Below are 20,129 nucleotides of genomic sequence, written 5' to 3'. Positions count from 1 at the left end.
TGTGGTCTGAAAATATGCAGGGAATGATCCCAATCTTTTGGTACCTGTTGAGACCTGATTGGTGACCTCGGATGTGATCTATTCTGGAGAATGTTCCATGGGCACTCGAGAAGAATGTGTATTCCGTTGCTTTGGGATGGAATGTTCTGAATATGTCCGTGAAGTTCATTTGGTCCCGTGTGTCATTTAAAGTCTTTATTTCCTTATTGATCTTTTGCTTAGGTGATCTGTCGATTTCAGTGAGGGGGGTGTTAAAGTCCCCCACTATTATTGTATTGTTGTCAATGTGTTTCTTTGCTTTTGTTATTAATTGCCTTATATAATTGGCTGCTCCCATGTTCGGGGCGTAGATATTTACAATTGTTGGATCTTCTTGTTGGCTAGACCCTTTAAATATGATAGTGTCCTTCCTCATCTCTTATTATAGTCTTTGTTTTAAAATCTAATTTGTCTGATATAAAGATTGCCACCCCAGCTTTCTTTTGGTGTCCATTAGCATGGTAAATGGTTTTCCACCCCCTCATTTTCAACCTGGGGTGTCTTTGGGTCTAAAATGAGTTTCTTGTAGACAGCATATCGATGGGTCTTGTTTTTTAATCCAATCTGATAGGCTGGGTCTTTTGATTGGGGTGTTTAGCCCATTTACATTCAGAGTAGCTATTGAGAGATATGAATTTAGTGCCATTGTATTGTCTGTAAGGTGACTGTTACTTTATATTGTCTGTGTTCCTCTCTGGTCTATGCTGTTTTTGTGTGTCCTGGAAGCTTTTTATCTCTCCTTCTATTTTCAATGACAGCCTAGCTGGATATAGTATTCTTGGCTGCATATTTTTCTCATTTAGTGCTCTGCATATATCATGCCCATCCTTTCTGGCCTGCCAGGTCTCTATGGATAGGTCTGTTGCCAATCTAATGTTTCTACCATTGTAGGTTACAGATCTCTTGTCCTGAGCTGCTTTCAGGATTTTCTCTTTGTCTCTGAGATTCGTAGTTTTACTATTAGATGTCGGGGTGTTGACCAGTTTTTAATGATTTTGAGAGGGTTTCTCTGTGCCTGCTGGATTTTGATGCCTGTTTCCTTCCCCAAATTAGGGACGTTCTCTGCTATCTATAATTTGCTCCAATATACCTTCTGCCCCCCTCTCTCTTTCTTCTTCTTCTGGGATCCCAATTATTCTAATATTGTTTCATCTTATGGTATCACTTATCTCTCGAATTCTGCCCTCGTGATCCAGTAGTTGTTTATCTCTCTTTTTCTCAGCTTCTTTATTTTCCATCATTTGGTCTTCTATATCACTAATTCTCTCTTCTTCATCATTTGTTCTAGCAGTTAGAGCCTCCATTTCTTATTGCACCTCATTAATAGCCTTTTTGATTTTGACTTGGTTAGATTTTAGTTCTTTTATTTCTCCAGGAATGGTTTCTCTAATATCTTCCATGCTTTTTTCAAGCCCAGCTGGTATCTTTAAAATCATCATTCTGAACTCTAATTTTGACATCTTACTAATGTCTGTATTGATTAGGTCCCTGGCAGTCGGTACTCCTCTTGTTCTTTTTTTTGAGGTGATTCTTTCCATCTTGTCATTTTGTCCAGAGGAGAACAGATGAATGAGAGAAGAAAATGGTAACAGGGTAACAATGACCCCAGAAAAATATACACTAAACAAATCAGAAGAGACCTGAAACTGGGGGAAAAGAAAGGGAAAGAAAGAAGAAAGAAAGAAAAAGATAAAAAGAAAAACCCAGAATATGATCAAATATGATCAGGCTGTTGCATAGATCAATGCCACACAGTAGATTTTGGGCATATTTTGGTCTGTTAGAAGAAAGTGCCTCCCAAAAATTAAAAGGAAGAAAAACATATATATGTACAAAAATAAGGGTTAATATGAAGGGATGGAATATGATTGCAAAGATGAAAATTATAAAAGATTTTATAAAAGGTATTGATAAGATAAGAAGTTGGTTTAAAAAAAGAAGAGGATTTAAAAAAAAAAGAATGTGATCAGGCAGGTGACTAGAACAAAGCCATACACTAGAGATTTAGGGTATATTTTGATCTGTTAGAAGAAACTGTATCCCAAAATTTTAAAGAGAGAACAACTTATATATATATATATATATATTATATTTATATATATATATAATATATATATATACCAAAAATAGGGTTAACTACTATGAAGGGATAGAATATGACTCTAAAAATGAAAAAAAAGATTTTTTAAAAAAGGGGTTGATTAGATGTTGGTTGAAAAAGGGAAAAAGAAAAATTCAAAAAAAAGAAAAAAGAAAAAAAAAGAATTAAAAAATTTAGCTTTGAAAGACTAAACAATCATGGGAAAAAAGCCGTGAATTCTATGTGCAGTATTCCCCTAGCGCTGGAGTTCTCCCGTTCTCACTGATCGGTAAACTTGGTCTTGGCTTGCTGGCTGTTCTTGCTGATCTTCTGGGGCAGGGGCCTGTTGCCGTGGTTCCCAAATGTCTTTGCCGGAGGCGGAATTGCCCCGCCCTTGTCAGTCAGGGCTAAGCAAGCTGCTCGGGTTTGCTCTCGGGAGCTTTTGTTCCCTTCAAGCTCTCCGTACAGCTTTGGAGGATGGGAGTGAAAATGGTGGCCTCCCAATCTCCACCCGGAGGAGCTGAGAACTCGGGGCCCCGCTCCTCAGTGCGACCCCAGAGAAAAGCAGTCACTCCCGTGTCCCTGGTCTCCGGCCGCACTCTGTGCTCACCCGGCCTGTGACCGAGCGTTTCTATCTCTGGCACCTGACCCCGTGTGGAGTCTCCAAACCCAGCAGATCCCTGCGGTGTGCTCCCGCGCCGCTCCTCCTAGGGGAGGAAGGGGAGTCTCCCCGGCTCTGCCGCTTGTTGGATCCCTGCTGGAGGAGCAGTGGCCCAACTATGCTGAGTAGTGGGAGAGTCTTAAGCAGGCGGGGCTCGATCTCTTGATCCTGAGATCATGACCTGAGCTGAAATCAAGAGTCGGACACTTAACTGACTGAGCCACCCAGGTGCCCCATCAGTTCAGTTCTTTATCTTTAGTGTGGTTGCTTGTGAAGTCAGCGGGAGACCTGGGTCCAGCTTATGTACAGAAGCCAGAGCTTCCCGTCTTGGGTTTTCTCCTTTCCAGGATTTCTTCCTTACTTTCCAGCACCTTTGGTTGCCTCAGACTTGGTTCTCTGGTTCTTCAGTCAAATATGGGAGGGTTTCTGTTTACTTATGGCTTCTTGGCTTGGTGCAGACTGGAGCCTGCCTTCAGACTGGAAGCTTTGGGAAAAACAAAGATCTCACCACAAAATGGAAACTTACACAGAGGCTCATGCAGTACCATTCCCTTCTACATATTAGTTTTGCTCCAGAATATGCCTATCTTGGTTGCTCTTTAGTGCTCACAGCTAGTTCTTCATATTTTTGTGCAGAGCTTATGTGAAGTGGTGACAGATATTAGCTTCAGCTCTCGTGGGCATTGAGGAGATGAGAGAGTAGGGCAGGAGACAGATACTTTGTAGCTTGAATCCTGGAGGCAGGTCCTTAGAATCCTGTCTGTCACAGCAATAGACAAGGAGGGCTCAGTGTGTCCTTATCAGGATCAGGGGCATGAATCAAGCCCTGTGAATCTGCCTCAGGATCTATCTCAGTGTGCGGGGCTGGGCTCCCAGCCTGCCTGTGATGACATGATGGTTTTCTTAGAGGTTGCCTTTTAACCCTGGGAAATGTTAGAATTATGTGTGGAAGGCGTGAAATCAAATCAACTGACAAAGAGCCAAACCCTGTAGTGGATATTGAGAGAGAGGACATATCATGAGGAGGAGAATCACAGAAATCAAGGGGAGAGTGTTCAAAAGATGAGTCAGAGTATGGATGCTTACAGGTTGTTCAGGAGGATAACAGTCTGAAGAGCAATGACTGGATTTGGAAACCCAATGGGACTTGGGGGTCCTGGGTTAGAGTGAAGGGTTAGCAGAACCAGATTGGATGGGGGGAGCGTGAGTGGGAGGCAAGGGAGGCAAGTCTCTGTGTAGTCAATGCTTCCCGGAAGAGAGAGGGGAGGGGAGTGGACGCCAGTGAGGGTTGTGTCACTTTATTTTTTCCTTTAAAGTTGGGAAAAACTGAAGAATGTTTACTGAGAGAAAGGAGCCGGTAGGAGAAAAAGGTTAACGCACATACTAGTATATGGACTGGTTCCTGAGAAACCGGGGATTTACGATAAGGGTGACGAGATTGGCTTTGGGCAAGAGGAGCAACTCTTTTTAAAATGGGTTCCATGTATAATGAAGTACAGTATGGTGACTAACATAACATAATAAAAAAATGAAAAAAATGGCTTCCATTTAATTAATTGGACACACTAACAAGTACTGAAATTTTTTGGGATAAACATCAATAGGTTAAAAAAAAGTATTATGTGGTTTCTTTATCACAATGAAAATCTCCATTTCCCACTTCCAGGCTCAGGACTCTTGTTGGCCCTTAAGATATTTCTTCCTTTGTCAGACTCCGGTCAAACATCTTTCTTTAGCTTTGCCTAACGATTGGAAGTCAAATTGTTATGACTTTCCCAGCAGGCCCACTTTAACCTTTGCTTAACTTGGAGTTTAACTCTTGGCCTTCCATACTCTATAATTTTTTATGGCTATGCACCTAAAAAAGATTTAACATCTTTGACCAATTTTTTTCTTGGTTCATAGTCACAAGGGGCACAGGCACTTGGTAGGGAATGTAACACAGGAAGAAAGGTATGTGTTCTTAAAAAAAACCAAAAACTAAATTTGAGCAATTTCTGGGAAGAAGAAAATACTTTTCTCTTACATGACCTTAAAAGCTGTTAGATTATGTGAGATTGGGGACATATAGTTATGTTGTGGTTAATGGTAGATTTCAGTGAATGTCCTCAGCATAAAAACATAATGAGGAAACACATATATTCTGACCTAATTCACTTTTTTTAATTTAAATTCAATTAGCCATCATATAGTAAATCATTAGTTTCAGATGTAGTGTTCAATTATTCATCAGTTGCATATAACCCCCAGTCTTGATCAAATTCACTCTTCAGCCACAGTAAATACTTTTGGGTGGGGTATAAGTGAATTACACTTTAAACTTAAAACTTTGCCACTTTTCAGAAGTAGATCACTCCCCCACCCCCAACTCCTGCAAAGATCCTTTGCTTAGTTATAGCTGATCAGTAAATACAACCCTAGGTGTACTTTCACAAAGGAACTTGAATTTTGTACCAGAGAAGGAGATTCAGCTAACATTTTCATTCCCTAAATACAGTGAGCAAGGATTTTGCTGTATCAGTTTTTGTCTTTGAGTAACCGACTTCAGGATAGCTCATGAGCTGGTGAGTTTGCTTGGCATTTATCTGTTCTTTTCCTGTGGAAACAGCAGGAAATAAAGGCATTAAGCATGTTTTCATTGTCATTGAGCTTGGCAGCCCTTGAAGGAAGGTTCTGACAGCCTCTCTGAGGGCGGAGTTGGTTCCCTAACTAAAATAATGGCAGAAGAGGATGTCTCTGTGCGAAGGGTCCCAAAACATGGTGGGCCTGTGACTGGAAATCACTCCTGGCTGCTTTGGGGTTGGGAGTGCTCCATGGGGCAGCTTGGACATTCAGCTCTGTTCTTTGCTTGCCCTAGATATCTCTTGCCACTCCTTCTTGCAAGTGAAGAGGGCTGACCCCTTGGGTTGCCATCAATGAACTTGGGTTTATGTGGGGATGTGTGGTCTCAGGCTGTTACACCTCTTTTTGGAGTGAGGAGAGTTCACCTCCCCTTTGGAAGCACACTTTCTGACAAAGGCCATTTTGCAGCTCTGCAGCCTAGGGCTGCCACTTCTCATTCCCTGCTGCAGTTGACTAAGTATTAAATAGACACCAGCATGAGGTACTTGTACACTAAAAAGAGTAGAAATATGGAACTGACCCTTGGCTTCTTGTTTAGCCTCTTCCCTCCATAAGCCCCATTTTATACAGAGTCAGCTTCCAGATGCATCAGGTCACTCTGCTTCCTCTTACTATTTGCCAACATGGGGCCCTTGGGAAGGGAGCCCAGGCTGAAGACCCTATAACTGCTGCTGAGAGATATTTTTAAATCTACACAGAGGGAGGTACTGGGAGTTCAACTGAAGCACCTCCCATTTCCCCCTTAGAGCCCTAGAGAGACCAATTCTCCTGCTTCCTACCTCCCTCCTCCCATCCCACCAAGCACTTTCAGGTCCCAGCTTGGGTTTATTCACAATCGTGTATAATTCATGCAAGACAGGTTACAGTGGAGCGTGTTACCTTTGTTATTCAAGCATGGCTCAGTAATGCTGCTCCAGATTTTGGCCGGGAAGTAGGTTTTATTGGTGTTTGGGCCTGATGTTTTCCTGTCCGGAAACCTCCCCCTTCCCTTGGCAAGGTTGTTTTGGCAAGCACCGTCAGGGAAAATCTCCCTTCCACTTGTCCAGTTGGATAAATGGGTTCCAAGCAAAAACAGGCTGTTGTGTAAATCAGAAACCCTTGGGGGGAAATGTTTGCTTAAAAGAGTTTGCATTGAGTAGTGGGGAGTCAAGACTGCCCTGGCAGACAGTGCGAGCCCAAGCTGAGCCCTGGTTTTGCCAGGATCATTCCTGGTGACGGTGCACTTAGCATCTTGGCATCTCTGGAGCTGTAGGATGTTCTGGGAAGGGAGTGCTTCCTATCTAGTTGAAGACCATCATGCTTTTTCTGACCTTTTGGTTTCATACTCCCTGAAATAATGGAAGCCCTGATGCCAGAGAGCTGAGAAATGAAAGACTCTGCGTCTCCATTTATTGTGCTTTTCTGCCCTCTAGGTTTTCTCTAGGGTCAAGTAGAGGAAGGAGCTCAGTATCTGCAGGAGAAGCTACTGAGAGCACAGAAGAGGAGGTGGTGGGTGGTACCTGAAAAATAAAAGTTAGCTCACCAGTCAAGTGACTGGAGGGAGAGAAGGTGGAAAGGGCAGGCACAGAAGAGAGACCTTCTGAGTGGTTCAGTGTGGTTGGAGTGGAGCGTGGGCCAGGGGTGGAGGTGGGATTTGAGGCTGGGGAGGAAGGCAGAGGCAGGTCCGGGAAAGCTTATATGCCATGCTAGAAAGTCTGGTTTTATCTGGGAGAGTTTTCAGGTGGGGAGTGAAATGATCCCATTTTGTGACCTCATTTCAGAGAGTTTACTCTGGCCACACTATGGGGATTGAGGTAGAAGTGGGAAATGCAGCAGGATGTCCAGGTGGTAAATTGTCCCATGAGCCAAGTGAGGAATGGTCTGGGTCTGAACCAAGGGGGAAAGACAAACCAATGAGATGGGGGCGGGGGCTGCCCTTGGTAAGTGATTATCTGAAGCCGTGATGGGGTGGGTCCACGCAGGCCTCTGGGGGTCTGACTTGGGTGAGAGAGAGGGGAATGGTGGTGCCTTTTGGAAAAATGGGCAACGGAGGAAGAGCAGTTGGGGGGGAGAGTAGAAGATGACTTCACAGCAAACATTTGTAGAATTGGGTTTAATGGAAACCCTTAGGAGACTTCTCCTGGGTCAATGGTGTATGCTTATTTTCCTCTCAGGAGAGATTTTGGGCCCCACAAAGTGTTACCAGTGAAGCTCTATCAGCCCGACCAGTTCGTCCCAAGTGAAGAGAACATGGATCTGCTCACAACGTATAAACAAGATTATAACCCCTACTCTGTCTGTCGAATGGACCCCATCAAGCCTCGGGACAGTAAATACCCATGTGGTGACAAGATGGAGTGTCTGCCTACTTACAAAGGTGGGAGAGTGCTTGAGGGGCAGGTTGGGGAAGGATAGGCTGAGCCTGTATGTCGGCCAAGAAATGGGTTTTGCATGTACACCCTCGGAGTGCAGGGGTCGGGGGTACTACATCCTGCGGGCCAAATCTGGTCTGCAGCCTATTATTGTAGGGCTGGAGAGCTAAGAATGGTTTTTAAATTTTCAAATGATTAAAAAAATCAGACTATTATTTTAGGAAATGTGAAAATTACTTGATGTTCAAACTTTGGCATTCATAAGTACATTTTGTTGGAGCATGGCCACACTCATTTGTTTGCACACTGTCCAAACTACTTCGGCTACTTCGGTGCTAGAGCAGTGAATCCAAGTGGTTGTGATGGAGACTCTATGGCCTGGAAGGCCCAAGACATTTAATATCTGGTCTTTTATAGAAAAGATGTGCCAACCCTTGCCTTAACTTGCTGTTAGAATTTTACACTGGGGAAGTGTTTCAGGTTTAAGTCAAGTTTAAGTTAGTTTCCATTGCTGATTGAGTAATTGATTCATTCATCCATTTAAAAAATTATGGAAACCTAATGTACATACAGAAAAACGTACAAATCTTAATTATACAGGCCAATGAATTTTGAGTGAACACATTCCTGTAAACAGTGCTCTGATCAAGAAATAGGACATTGATCCCATCTAGGATAGAACCATTATGCTGACTTTTAACACCATACATTAGTTTTACTAGTTTTGTACTTCATATAAAAGGGATTGATTCATTCTTTTTAAAAAAGATTTATTTATGTATTTATTTGAGAGAGGGGCGTGGGGAGGTGCAGAGGGAGAGAATCTCAAGAGACTCCATGCTGTATGGGGAATCTGACGTAGGGCTCCATCTCACAACCCACGAGATCATGACCTGAGCCGAAACCAAGAATGAGATGCTTAACCAACTGAGCCACCCAGGCGCCCTGGTTCATTCTTTATTGAGCATCTGTTACATCCCAGGCATGGTATTAGGAGCTGTGAAGGAAGCATCATGATCTGCCGTGACTTAGTAGTCCTGTGGGAGGGACGGGATATGGGGTGGTAGGGACAGTGAAAGCAGCGTGGCGGTCAGTCTGTGGGGCACAAACCATGGGGTTGGAGGCCAGTTTGTAATCTCTAACTCTTCTGCTTCTGTTGCACATGGGCACATGGTTGCCCTAGGAATATATGTTCAACTGTTCGTGTCACATGTTTGTGGATCCCTAAATGTGCTAATAGTTGCTTTTATTTAGTCAGGCCAGACATTTAGGCAAGTGGAGGTAGGGAGGCTTGCGGGAATGTAGGAATCCTCCTGAAGCCCTTCTAGGGGCTCTAAATCTATCATTCCAAAGACAACACACGTGGCCGAGCTTCTCTGCTTCTTCCAAGACCCTGGACCCTTGTCATTTTGCCACCTCATCTTTAGTATCTTTCTCTTCCATGGTCACCTTCTGCCAGGCTGCATTTTGGACATTGTCATACCCTGAAATGGCTACTCCTTTATGCACCCCAATATCCAGTGCTCCCAGCTTGCTCTCTTAACTATTCCCACCAAGACAGTTTTTGGCCTCATTGGGATCCCTTGTCCACTGGGGCCTTAACCTTCCATCTCCACATCAATCCCTCCCGTGTCTGTGCCCCATGTAGCCTGTTCTCTGGTACATCGTGGCAGCCCATCTTTTATTCCCGCTCTCTTCTGTCCTTTTGTGCTATCTGCCAGCAAAACCCAAATCCTGCCTTCTCCATGTCTACGCCTGAGTGTACACCTGAGCCTGTCTCCAGTCTTGTCTGCTTTTATCCATTTTCCACAGAAAGGAACCAGGGAGATCTTTTAAAAATGGCAGTGTGATCTGACCCCTTCTCTGTTTAAACTCCTCAAATACTGTGGTTCTTAGGATAAAATCCCAAATCTTTACCATCTCCTCAGGTACCTTGCAGATTCTGGTGCCTCCTCCTGGTGCCCCTCTGCTCTGGCCACAAGACCTTTCAGTTCCTTTCCTGCATTTCTTTTCTGTCTCAGGGCATGTTGCACATGCTGCTGCTACTTTATAGAGCCCTCCACCCTTCCTTTGTCTAGCACTCCTCCTTCAATGAGCAGCAGAAATATCACACCCTTTGAAGCCTTTCTAGACCTTCCCCTATACCAGACTATATACATCCTATTAGATGCCCTAAGAGTGCCTTTTAATCCTGTTTTGTAATTCAATGGGTAATTTTTTTTTTTTTTTTTTTGCTTAACATTTGTCTCCTCGGCCAGGCTCTAATCTCTAAGATGGCAGGGATCTGTCTTTTTCTTTGCCAGCCATAAGGCAGGCACTGTAGTAGGTGCTTTACAAAGGAGTCATTACAACCAGGTGCAGTCTGGCCTCTACAGGACTCCTTCATCTGCCTTTCCATCTAGTGTTTACAGAAGGCAAGAAAAGGGGTGCCATGGACCCTAAAAAGGTAGGAAGGAGGCACAAAACTAGAGGGAGCCCTTATCGCTGATGGGAGAAGGAGCAGGGACTCTGGTAGGGTATGTCCAGCTACAAACTCTCCTTTCCTTCACATGCTCCTTATGGTCCCCTTGATTTATGAATCTTGGTGGAGTTAGAGGCTCTTCAGTACAACTGCCTGCTCAGCTCAATTCCCCCTTCCCACTTTGCCCTAGATACAGAGAGAGGTCTGGGAGTGAGAAATGGTTTATTTATTGCATTACTTCCCTATGAGATAGTGGCTTACAAAAGTGGGCCTTGATAGCCCAACATATGTATTCCCATCATTTAGCACAGGGGATGGCACAACAAAGGTATGTTTAGAGAGGAAATAAATGAATAGTCTGGACTATTGTTTACAAGGCTCCAGGTGACACAGTTTGACATTAGATTTATGCAAACCCCCACCCAGCCTATTATTCTGTGGGTCCTGGCTAAAAGCAGGAGTGAAGCTCAGGGAAGACCCAGGACATTTACTCTCCCCTTGGGTTGGTCCTGCAAAACCTCATGCATTGTGTGAGCGGACCACACCCTTGCCTTATCACTTGGTGTATCACCTTTCCATGACTTGTCTGTCTCTTGTGGACATTTGCTTCCTTAGGAAGGCCTTTCCATAGCAACCTTCATGGTTTTATGGACATACATTGATTCTCCTCCCAAAGGAGAAGAAAAACCAAAGTCCAAGGTCATTAAATGTGTGTATTTCAACAGGTGCCAGCTGTGTCTCTATGTTCCTCTTACTGTAGTTCTACAGGAAAAATATGCAAACTTTTTTCTTCTATTATGGTCAGCACCTTTAGTGGGGTCCAGAAAACCATTAAATATGCTCCAGCAGCATTTGGTTGTAATTTTGACATTTTTAAAACACTGTGCAATTGGAAAGATTGAAAGTGTAATTACTTGATGCTCAGCTTTAGGTTTAGCTAAGTTCTTTTTAAAGACATATTATTGAATGCAATCCCTTCTAAAGAGATTCTTGCCAATTACCCACATGACACCCTGGCCCTGAAGGGCTTTACTGACGGCTTTTCAGGCATGTACATAGTTTGTCATGTGGAATTCTGAGGTTTTTAGGGTCCAATGCAGGTTTTTTTGTAATACATGTTGGGTGAAGGAAGTTAGGAGGTTGGATAATAACGTGGTTTTGACTGTATTGTTGGGTATCAGAAATCACATGAGGCAACTTTCAGCCTAGGAACCTGTTTTTTTTTTTTTTTTTTTTTAAAGATTTTATTTATTTGACAGAGACATAGCAAGAGCAGGAACACAACAGGGGGAGTAGGAGACGGAGAAGCAGGCTTCCCGCAGAGCAGGGAGCCCGATGTGGGACTCGATCCCAGGACCCTGGGACCATGACCTGAGCCGAAGGCAGATGCTTAATGACTGAGCCACCCAGGCGCCCGGAACCTGTTTTCTTAACACTTGATCCATCACAGAAGAGGGCCAGAAGAGTCCTGTGCTCCCCCAGCCCCGGGCACCTTGAGGCAGTGTGTAGGCATCTACAGGTAGATGCCCCCATTGTAGTGAGGGCTGAAGTCTGAGAGGGAAACATGTGGTTTATATTCAGCTAGATGGTTCCCTCTAAGGCCCCGTAATGCTTTCAAGATGCTGATAGAGCCATTAATGGCTCTCAGAGAAAGATTAGATTTTCAATTAAAATGAGGCCAATTTAAAATAAATGGTTGGTAGTATTATTGGCCTAAAATAAACTTAAAAGTGTGCCCTGGGGGGTGGGGATGTCAGGACTTCTGGAGGGGTTGAGTGAGGAGCTCACTAAATTCTCTTCCTAAAAAGCAACAATAAAAGTGGACAAGACAATAAAAACCAACCATTTTAGGGCTCTGGAAATCAACTAAAGGCACACAACAAATTGAGAAGCATTTATTCAAGAAAAACTGCTAAGCCATCATTATAAAAAGTCAGAGTTTGTGGCGTTTTATCTTGGGACTCACTCCATCACCCCTCCTCCCAAGTTTGATCTGTGTGGTGGTTCTGCCTGAGTAGGCTGGGCTGTGAAAACCTGCAGCTCTGCTGCTAGTCTGAGCTAACTTGATTTGGAGTAGGGTACATACCCAGAGGTTTCAATAAAAGCAACAGTGATCCCAGTAGCAAAAAACTCAGTGAAGACAACTGCAGAATTAGTTGGGGGTAGGCAGCAGACCAGCCAGAAATCCAACAAGCAGATCCAGAGAATAGGAAAGGCCTTGATAAACTCATACATGGTCCTTATGGCCTAGAAGACTGCATATGGGCAAGGTAGTATACAGGCTCAAGAGAGATAAGAGACAGGGCTAGTGATCTACTCATCATCCTGGTTGAAGATGATGCCTGGTCCAGGTACAGAGGAGACATGAGAAATCCTGGAAGAAACTAAAAGCCAAGGCAGAGTTGTAAACGGTCTGATCTTTGACTCTGTTCCCTAACCCACACACACATTCATTAGCAAAGGGATGGAAGCCTTACTGGTTTTAGGTGTTTAAGCATAACTTTTGATAATCATTGGCTAAATGATGCTAACACAGGGTGACTTTCAGGAATCTTGGCTTAAAAACAATTAAAAGAAGAAACTAAACAAAACATCAATTGTCACACACTGCTGGGGAGAAAAGACTCCATAGAATTACTGCAGGCAAGTCACTAAACAGCAAAAACAGCTTGCAGTGGGGGTGGGAACTAGCATATTATCTGAAATGGTGAGTTCGTAGCAAAAACTTACAAGGTATAAAAAGAAACAGGGAAATGTAATCCATGAATAGGGAAACAAAGCAGTAAATAAAAACTACCTCCGAAGAGGCCCAGATATTAGACCTAGCAGACTATTTCTAAGTACTTATTATAAATATGTTCAAAGAAAAACAAAACAATGTTTATTTCTTATTTATTAATTTTTTTAGAGAGAGACCATGTGCACGAATGTGCGAGACTGAGGGGAGGGGTGGGGGGTAGGGTTGGGGGGCAGAAGAGAGGGAAAGAGAATCTTAAGCAGACTCCACACACAGCACAGAGCCTAATGTGGGGCTTGATCTTATGGCCCTGAGATCATGACCTGAGCTGAAATCAAGAGTTAGATGCTTAGGGTTGCCTGGGTGGCTGAGTCAGTTAAGCAAGCATCTGCCTTTGGCTCAGGTCATGATCCTGGAGTCCCGGGATCAAGCCTTGCATTTGGCTCCCTGCTCAGTGGGGAGTCTGCTTCTCCATCCTCCTCTGCTCCTCCCCCTGCTCATGCTTTCTCTGTCTCTCTTGCTCAAATAAATAAAATCTTAAAAAAAAAAAAAAGTTGGATGCTTAACCGACTGAGCCACCCAGGCACTCCAGGAAACCATGTTCAAAGAAATAAAAATATTACAACAGTTTCCTATCAGAGAATACCAATAAAAGGAAGCCATAAAAATTAAATGAAAACACTGTAATTGAAAGAACAATAACAAAATAGTTATAGGGACTTAACACTAGATTTGAACTGGCAGAAGAAAGAATCAGTGAAAATGGGGATAAATCAATAAATATTACCCAATCTGAAGAACAGGAAAAAATTAAGAAACTCACACTTGTGGGATATCATCAACTGTACGACATACTCATGATGGGAACCCCAGAAGAAGAAAAAGGCAGAAGAAATATTAATCTATATATCCAAGAAGCGTTGTCCAAATAGAATAAACAGAGATCCATACTTAGTCACATAATAGTTAAACTGTTGGAAGCCAAAGCCAAAGATTTGGAAAGAAGCAAAAGAGAAAAAAATACTTGTACAGGGAAATGACAATAACAACTAAGTTTTCATCAGAAACAGTGGAGGACTGAAGGCAGCGAGATGGCCTAGTCAAAGTACAGAAAGGAACAAACTGTCAACCAAGGATTCTATAACTAGTAAAAGATTATGTTTCAAAAATTAAGAGAAAATAAGGACATTCCAAGATAGACTAGCTGACTTGCCTTACAGGAAATAAAAAGGAAGTCCTTTGGGCTGGATTAATACTAAATGGTAACACAAATCCACATAAGGAAATAAAGAGCACTGGTAAAGGTAGTTATGTAGGTAAATGTCTACTTTTTTCTATTTTAAAAAACAACCAATAATTATAAAACTGCAAGGATTGTATCAAGGTTGTTTTAACATCAGAAAATAAATTAATATACCACATTTATAAAGTAAAAGACAAAGCCACATGATTAGTAGACACAGAGAAAACATTTGACAATATCTGATAACCATAAAAGCTCTCAACAAGCTACCATTAGAAGGAAACTTCCTCAGCCTGCTAAAGGGTATCCACAGAAAACCCTATAGCTAATATCATACTTAATGCAGAAAGACTGAGCACTTTCCTCCCTAAGACTGGGAACCAGTCTAGCTGTCTGCTCCTTCCCCTTCCATTGAACATTGTACGGGAGGTTATAGCCAGTACACAGTGCAAGAAGAATAAAAAAAAGCATCTAAGTTAGGAAGACACAAAACTGTCTTTATTCTCAGACAACATAATCCTGTATGCAGATAATCCTAAGGAATTCACAGAGAACTACTAGAATGAATACATAAGTTCAGCCAAGTATGTATAATATATTTCTATATATTAACATTGACAATCTGAAAATGAAATTAAGAAAAAGTTCTCTTTAATAGCTTCAAAATTAATAAAATATTTGGGATAATTTTTGAAAAAGAAGTGTAAGACTTGTACACTGAACTTCGAAAACAGTGCAGAGAGAAATATCTAAATAGATGGTGAGACAATCCATGTACATGGGTTAGAAGATACAATACTATTAACATAACATAATAAAAAAATTAAAAAAAATAAGACCATGAAAAAAAAAACCCAATACTATTAAGATAGAGTCGCTCCCAAACTGATCTAAAGATTCAATGCTGTTTCTATCAAAGTCCCAACAGACTGTTTTTTACCCCCAGAAATTGGAAAGCTGATCCCAAATTTTATATATTAAATTGAAATAAACCAGAATAGCTAAAATTTTGTCATTTTGTCAAATGATGCTGGAAAAATTGAAGATCCACATACAAAAAGATGAACTTAGATCTTTACCTCACATCATACTCAAAAATCAGAAAGGATCAGAGACCTAGATAGAAGAGCTAAAACTATAAACCTTTCAGACTAAGACATAGGAAAAAAAATTCATCTTAAAAAAAAATAAAACTTCTGTGTGCTTCAAAAGACACCATTAAGAAAATGAGACTATAAGTAATAAATAGGAAAAAATACTTACAAATCACTTATCTGGTATAGGACTTTTATCCAGAATATGCAAATAACTCATAACTCAATAGTAAGATGACAATTAAAAAAAATGGGCAAATGACTTGAGAAGACATTTTACCAAGGAAGGACATATGAATGGCTAATAAGCACATGCAGAGATATTCAACATTGTTTGTTACTTTTAAAATTTTAAAAATGTCAGTCGAAATATATAGTTGGCATATAATAAATTGGTTTCAGTTGTATAACATAGTGATTCAACAATTACATACATTATAAAATGCTCATCATGGTAAGTATATTACACATTATAGACTCTATTCCCTACGCTATACTTTTCATCCCTGTGACTCATAAGTGCAAGTTTGTATTTCTTAGTCTCCTTCACCCATTTTGCCCAGCCTCCATTACCCTTTTGGCAACCACCAGTTCTTTGTATTTAAGAGTCTGATTGTTGTTGTTGTTGGTTTTGTTTTTTAGATTCCACATACATGTGAAATCATATGGTATTGGTCTTTCTCTGTCTGACTTATTTCACTTAGTGTAATATCCTCTAGGTCGATGCATGTTGTTATGCATGGCAAGATTTCATTCTTTTTACGGGTAATATTCCATTGTGTACATATAACACATCTTTATTCATTCATCTATAAGTAGACACTTGGGTTGCTTCCATATCTTGGCTATTGTAAGTAATGCTGCAGTAAACAGAGGGATTCATATATCTTTTCAAATTAGTGTTTTTGTTTTTATTTTTTGAAAGATTTTATTTATTCATTTGACAGAGCACAAGCAGGGGGAGCAGGGAGGAAGAGGGAGAAGTAGGCTCCCCACTGAGCAGAGGGCCCGACGTGGGGCTTGATCCTAGGATCCCGGGATTACAACCCAAGCTGAAGGCAGATGCTTAACCAACTGAGCCGCCCAGGTGCCCCAGTGTTTTTATTTTCTTTGGGTAAATACCTAGTAGTGGAATTATTGGATCATATGATATTTCTATTTAAAAAATTTTGAGGAACTTCCATACTGTCTTCCAGAGTGGCTGCACCAATTTATTTAACTTGGTTAAGTTCCCACCAACAGTGTATGAGGGCTCCCTTTTCTCTATATCCTCACCAACATTTGGTTTTTCTTGTATTTTTGATACTAGCCATTCTGACTGGTCTGAGGTAATACCTTATTATGGTTTTAATTTGCATTTCCCTAATGATTAGTGATGTTGAGCAACTTTTCATGTGTCTGCTGGCCATCTATATGTCTTGTTTGGAAAATGTCTATTAAGGTCCTCTCCCCATTTTAAAATTGAGTTGTGTTTTTTAGCTATTGAGTTGTAGGAGTTCTTTATATATTTTGGATAGTGGTCCCTTATCAGATATATGATTTGCAAATATCTTCTCCCATTCAGTATGTCACCTTTTCCTCTTACTGATGGTTTCCTTTGCTGTACAAAAGCTTTTTAGTTTGATGTAGTCCCAATAGTTTTTTTGATTTTGTTTCCCTTGCAGAAGGAGACAGATCCAGAAAAATCATCCTAAATTTGTCCAAGAGGTTACTGCCTATATTTTAGAAGTTTTATGGTTTGAGATGTCACATTTCGGTTTTTAAACTATTTTGATTTATTTTTGTATATGGTTTAAGAAAGTGGTCTAGTTTCATTGTTTTGCATGTAGTTACCCAGGTTTTCCAGCACCATTTATTGAAGAGAATGTCTTTTTCCCATTGCATATTCTTCCTTTGTCATAGATTAATTGATCATATATGTATATGTCTATTTCTAGGCTCTGAATTCTGCCCATTGATCTGTGAGTCTATTTTTGTGCCAGTACCATACTGTTTTGACTACTATAGATTTGTAGTATATCTTGAAATCTGGGATTGTGATACCTCTATTCCTTCTCAATGTTGCTTTGGCTGTTTGGGTTTGTATTGTGGTTGCCTACAGATTGTAGGATTATTTGTTCTAGTTCTGTGAAAAATGCTATTGGTATTTTGATAGGGATTGCACTGAATCTGTAGATTGCTTTGGGTAATATAGAGATCTTAACAATATTAATTCTTCCAGTCCATGGAATATCTTTCCACTTGTGTCATTAATTTCTTTCATCAGTATTTTATGGTTTTCAGAGTACGGGTCTTTTGTCTCCTTAGTTAAGTTTATTCTTAGGTATTTTATTATTTTTGGCACACTTGTAAATAAAATTGTTTTAATTTTTCTTTTTGCTACTTTTTAAAAAAAGATTTTATTTATTTGAGAGAGAGAGAGAGAGAGAATAAGTGGTGGGGAGGGGCAGAGGGAGAGAGAGAGAAGCAGCCTCCCAGCTGAGCAGAGAGCCTGATGCAGGGCTCGAGCCCAGGACCCTGGGATCATGACCTGAGCCAAAGGCAGACGCTTAACCTACTGAGTCACTCAGATGCCCCTTTTTGCTACTTTCTTACTACTGTACAGAAACACAACTGATTTCTGTGTATTAATTTTGTATTCTATAACTACTGAATTCATTTATTCTAGTAGTCTTTTGGTGGAATCTTTAGGGTTTTCTCTGTATAGTATTATGTCACCTGGAAATAGTGGCAACTTAACTTCTTCCTTGCTAATTTGATTTGGATGTCCGATTGCTGGGGCTAGGGCTTGCAGTACTATGTTGAATAAAAGTGGAAAGAATGGACATCCTTGTCTTGTTCCTGATCTTGGAGGTAAAGCTCTGAGTTTTTCATCCTTGAGGATGTTGTTAACTGTGGGTTTTTCATATATAGCCTTTATTATGTTGAAGAGTGTTCCCTCTAAACCCACTTTGTTGTTTTTTTAATCATGAATGGATATTGAATTTTGTCAAATGCTTTTTTTTTTTTTTACATCTATTGAGATGATTATATGGTTTTTATTCTATTTGTTGATGTGCTTATGTTGACTGATTTATGAATATTGAATCTTCCTTGCATCCTTGGAATAAATCCCAGTTGATCATGGTGAATGACCCTTTTATGTATTTTTTTCCCAATGTTGAAAGCACCACTTTATGATTTTTTATTTTATTTTATTTTTAATTTTTTTATTAACATATTATTATTATTTTTTAAAGATTTTATTTATTTATTTGAGAGAGAGAGAGAGAGAAACAGCATGAGAGGGGAGAAGGTCAGAGGGAGAAGCAGGCTCCCCGCTGAGCCGGGAGCCCAATGCGGGACTCGATCCCAGGACTCCAGGATCATGACCTGAGCCGAAGGCAGTCGCTTAACCAACTGAGCCACCCAGGCGCCCCCTAACAGATTATTATTTGTTTCAGGGGTACATGTCTGTGATTCATTAGTCTCCTTTTATGTATTTTTGAATGTGGTTTGCTAATATTTTGTTGAGGATATTTGTACTTATGTTCATCAGGGATATTGGCCTGTAGTTCTCTTTTTTCATAGTGTCTTCGTCTGGTTTTGGTATCAGGGTAATGCCTCATAGAATGTATTTGGAAGCTTTCCTTCCTCTTCTATTTTTTTGGAGTAGTTTGAGGAGAATAGGTATTAACTCTTCTTTAACTGTTTGGTGGAATTCACCTGTGAATCCGTGTGGTGGTCCTGGACTCTACTTAGTGCCATTTTGTTAATTATTTTCTGGTTGTTTTTTTAATTTATCTCTGTTCCTTTCTTCTTTTCTTGTGGTTTGGTTCTCTTCCCTTGTGGTTTGATGGCTTTCTTTCTTTAATACTATGCTTGGATTCCTTTCTCTTTATTTTTTGTGTATTATAAGTTTTTGGTTTATGGTTACCATTGGGTTCATATACAACCTCCTATGTGTATGGCAGTCTATAGGTCTATTTTAAGTTGGTGATTGCTTAAGGTTAAATAAATTCTAAAAGCACTAATTTTTCCTCCCCATCTACATTTTGTGTACCTGATGTCATATTTTACATCTTTTTGTGTGTCCCTTGACTAATTTTTGTAGATATAACTGGTCTTACTACTTTTGTGTTTTAACCTCCATACTGGCATCATAAGTGATTAATCTACTACCTTTACTATATGTTTCCTTTCACTTGTGAAATTTTTTCCTTTCACAATTTTCTTCTAGTTGTGGGACTTTCTTTCCACTTAAAGAAGTCACTTTAGGGGCGCCTGGGTGGCTCAGCCATTAAGCATCTACCTTCGGCTCAGGTGGTCCTGGGATCGAGCCCTGCATCGGGCTCCCTGCTTGGCGGGGAGCCTGCTGCTCCGTCTCCTACTCCCCCTGCTTGTGTTCCCTCTCTTGCTATGTCTCTCTCTGTCAAAGAAATAAGTTAAATCTTAAAAAAAAAAAAAAGTCACTTTAACATTTCTTGTAAGTCTAGTTTAGCAGTGATGAATTCTTAACTTTTGTTTGTTTGGGAAATTCTTTCTCTCCTCCAATTCTGAATGATAGCCTTGCTGGGTAGAGTGTTCTTGGTTGTAGGTTTTTCCTTTCAGCACCTTGAATATCATGCCAGTCTGGCCTGCAAAGTTTCTGCTGAAAAATCAGCTCACAACCTTATGGGGATTCCCTTGTATGTAACTGTTTTCTCCGCCTGCTCTTAAGATTCTCTCTTTATCTTAACCTTTGCGACTTTAATTATTATATGTCTAGGTGTGGATCTCCTTGGTTCATCTTGTTAGGGGCTCTCTGTGCCTCCTGGATCTTGGCTGTCTGTTTCATTCCATACACTAGGAAAACTTTCAGC

General features: G+C 40.9%; 1 protein-coding gene across 1 annotated transcript in view; it reads left to right on the top strand.

The window, feature by feature from the left end:
* Positions 1–20,129, top strand: part of SAXO1 (stabilizer of axonemal microtubules 1) — a 110,046-nt gene that overhangs the window by 85,175 nt on the left and 4,742 nt on the right. Inside the window, exon 3 of the mRNA XM_025887886.2 lies at positions 7,556–7,758. Within this exon, the coding sequence (XP_025743671.1) occupies positions 7,556–7,758 (203 nt within the window). The remainder of the gene's footprint in view (positions 1–7,555; positions 7,759–20,129) is intronic.

This window comes from Callorhinus ursinus, unplaced genomic scaffold (assembly GCF_003265705.2).
Source record: "Callorhinus ursinus isolate GAN/ISIS: 27379988/994484 unplaced genomic scaffold, GSC_fseal_2.0 scaffold39, whole genome shotgun sequence".
NCBI lineage: Eukaryota > Metazoa > Chordata > Mammalia > Carnivora > Otariidae > Callorhinus > Callorhinus ursinus.
The sequence above is the reverse complement of the archived record's forward strand: the minus strand, read 5'-3'. Positions and strand labels throughout refer to the sequence as shown.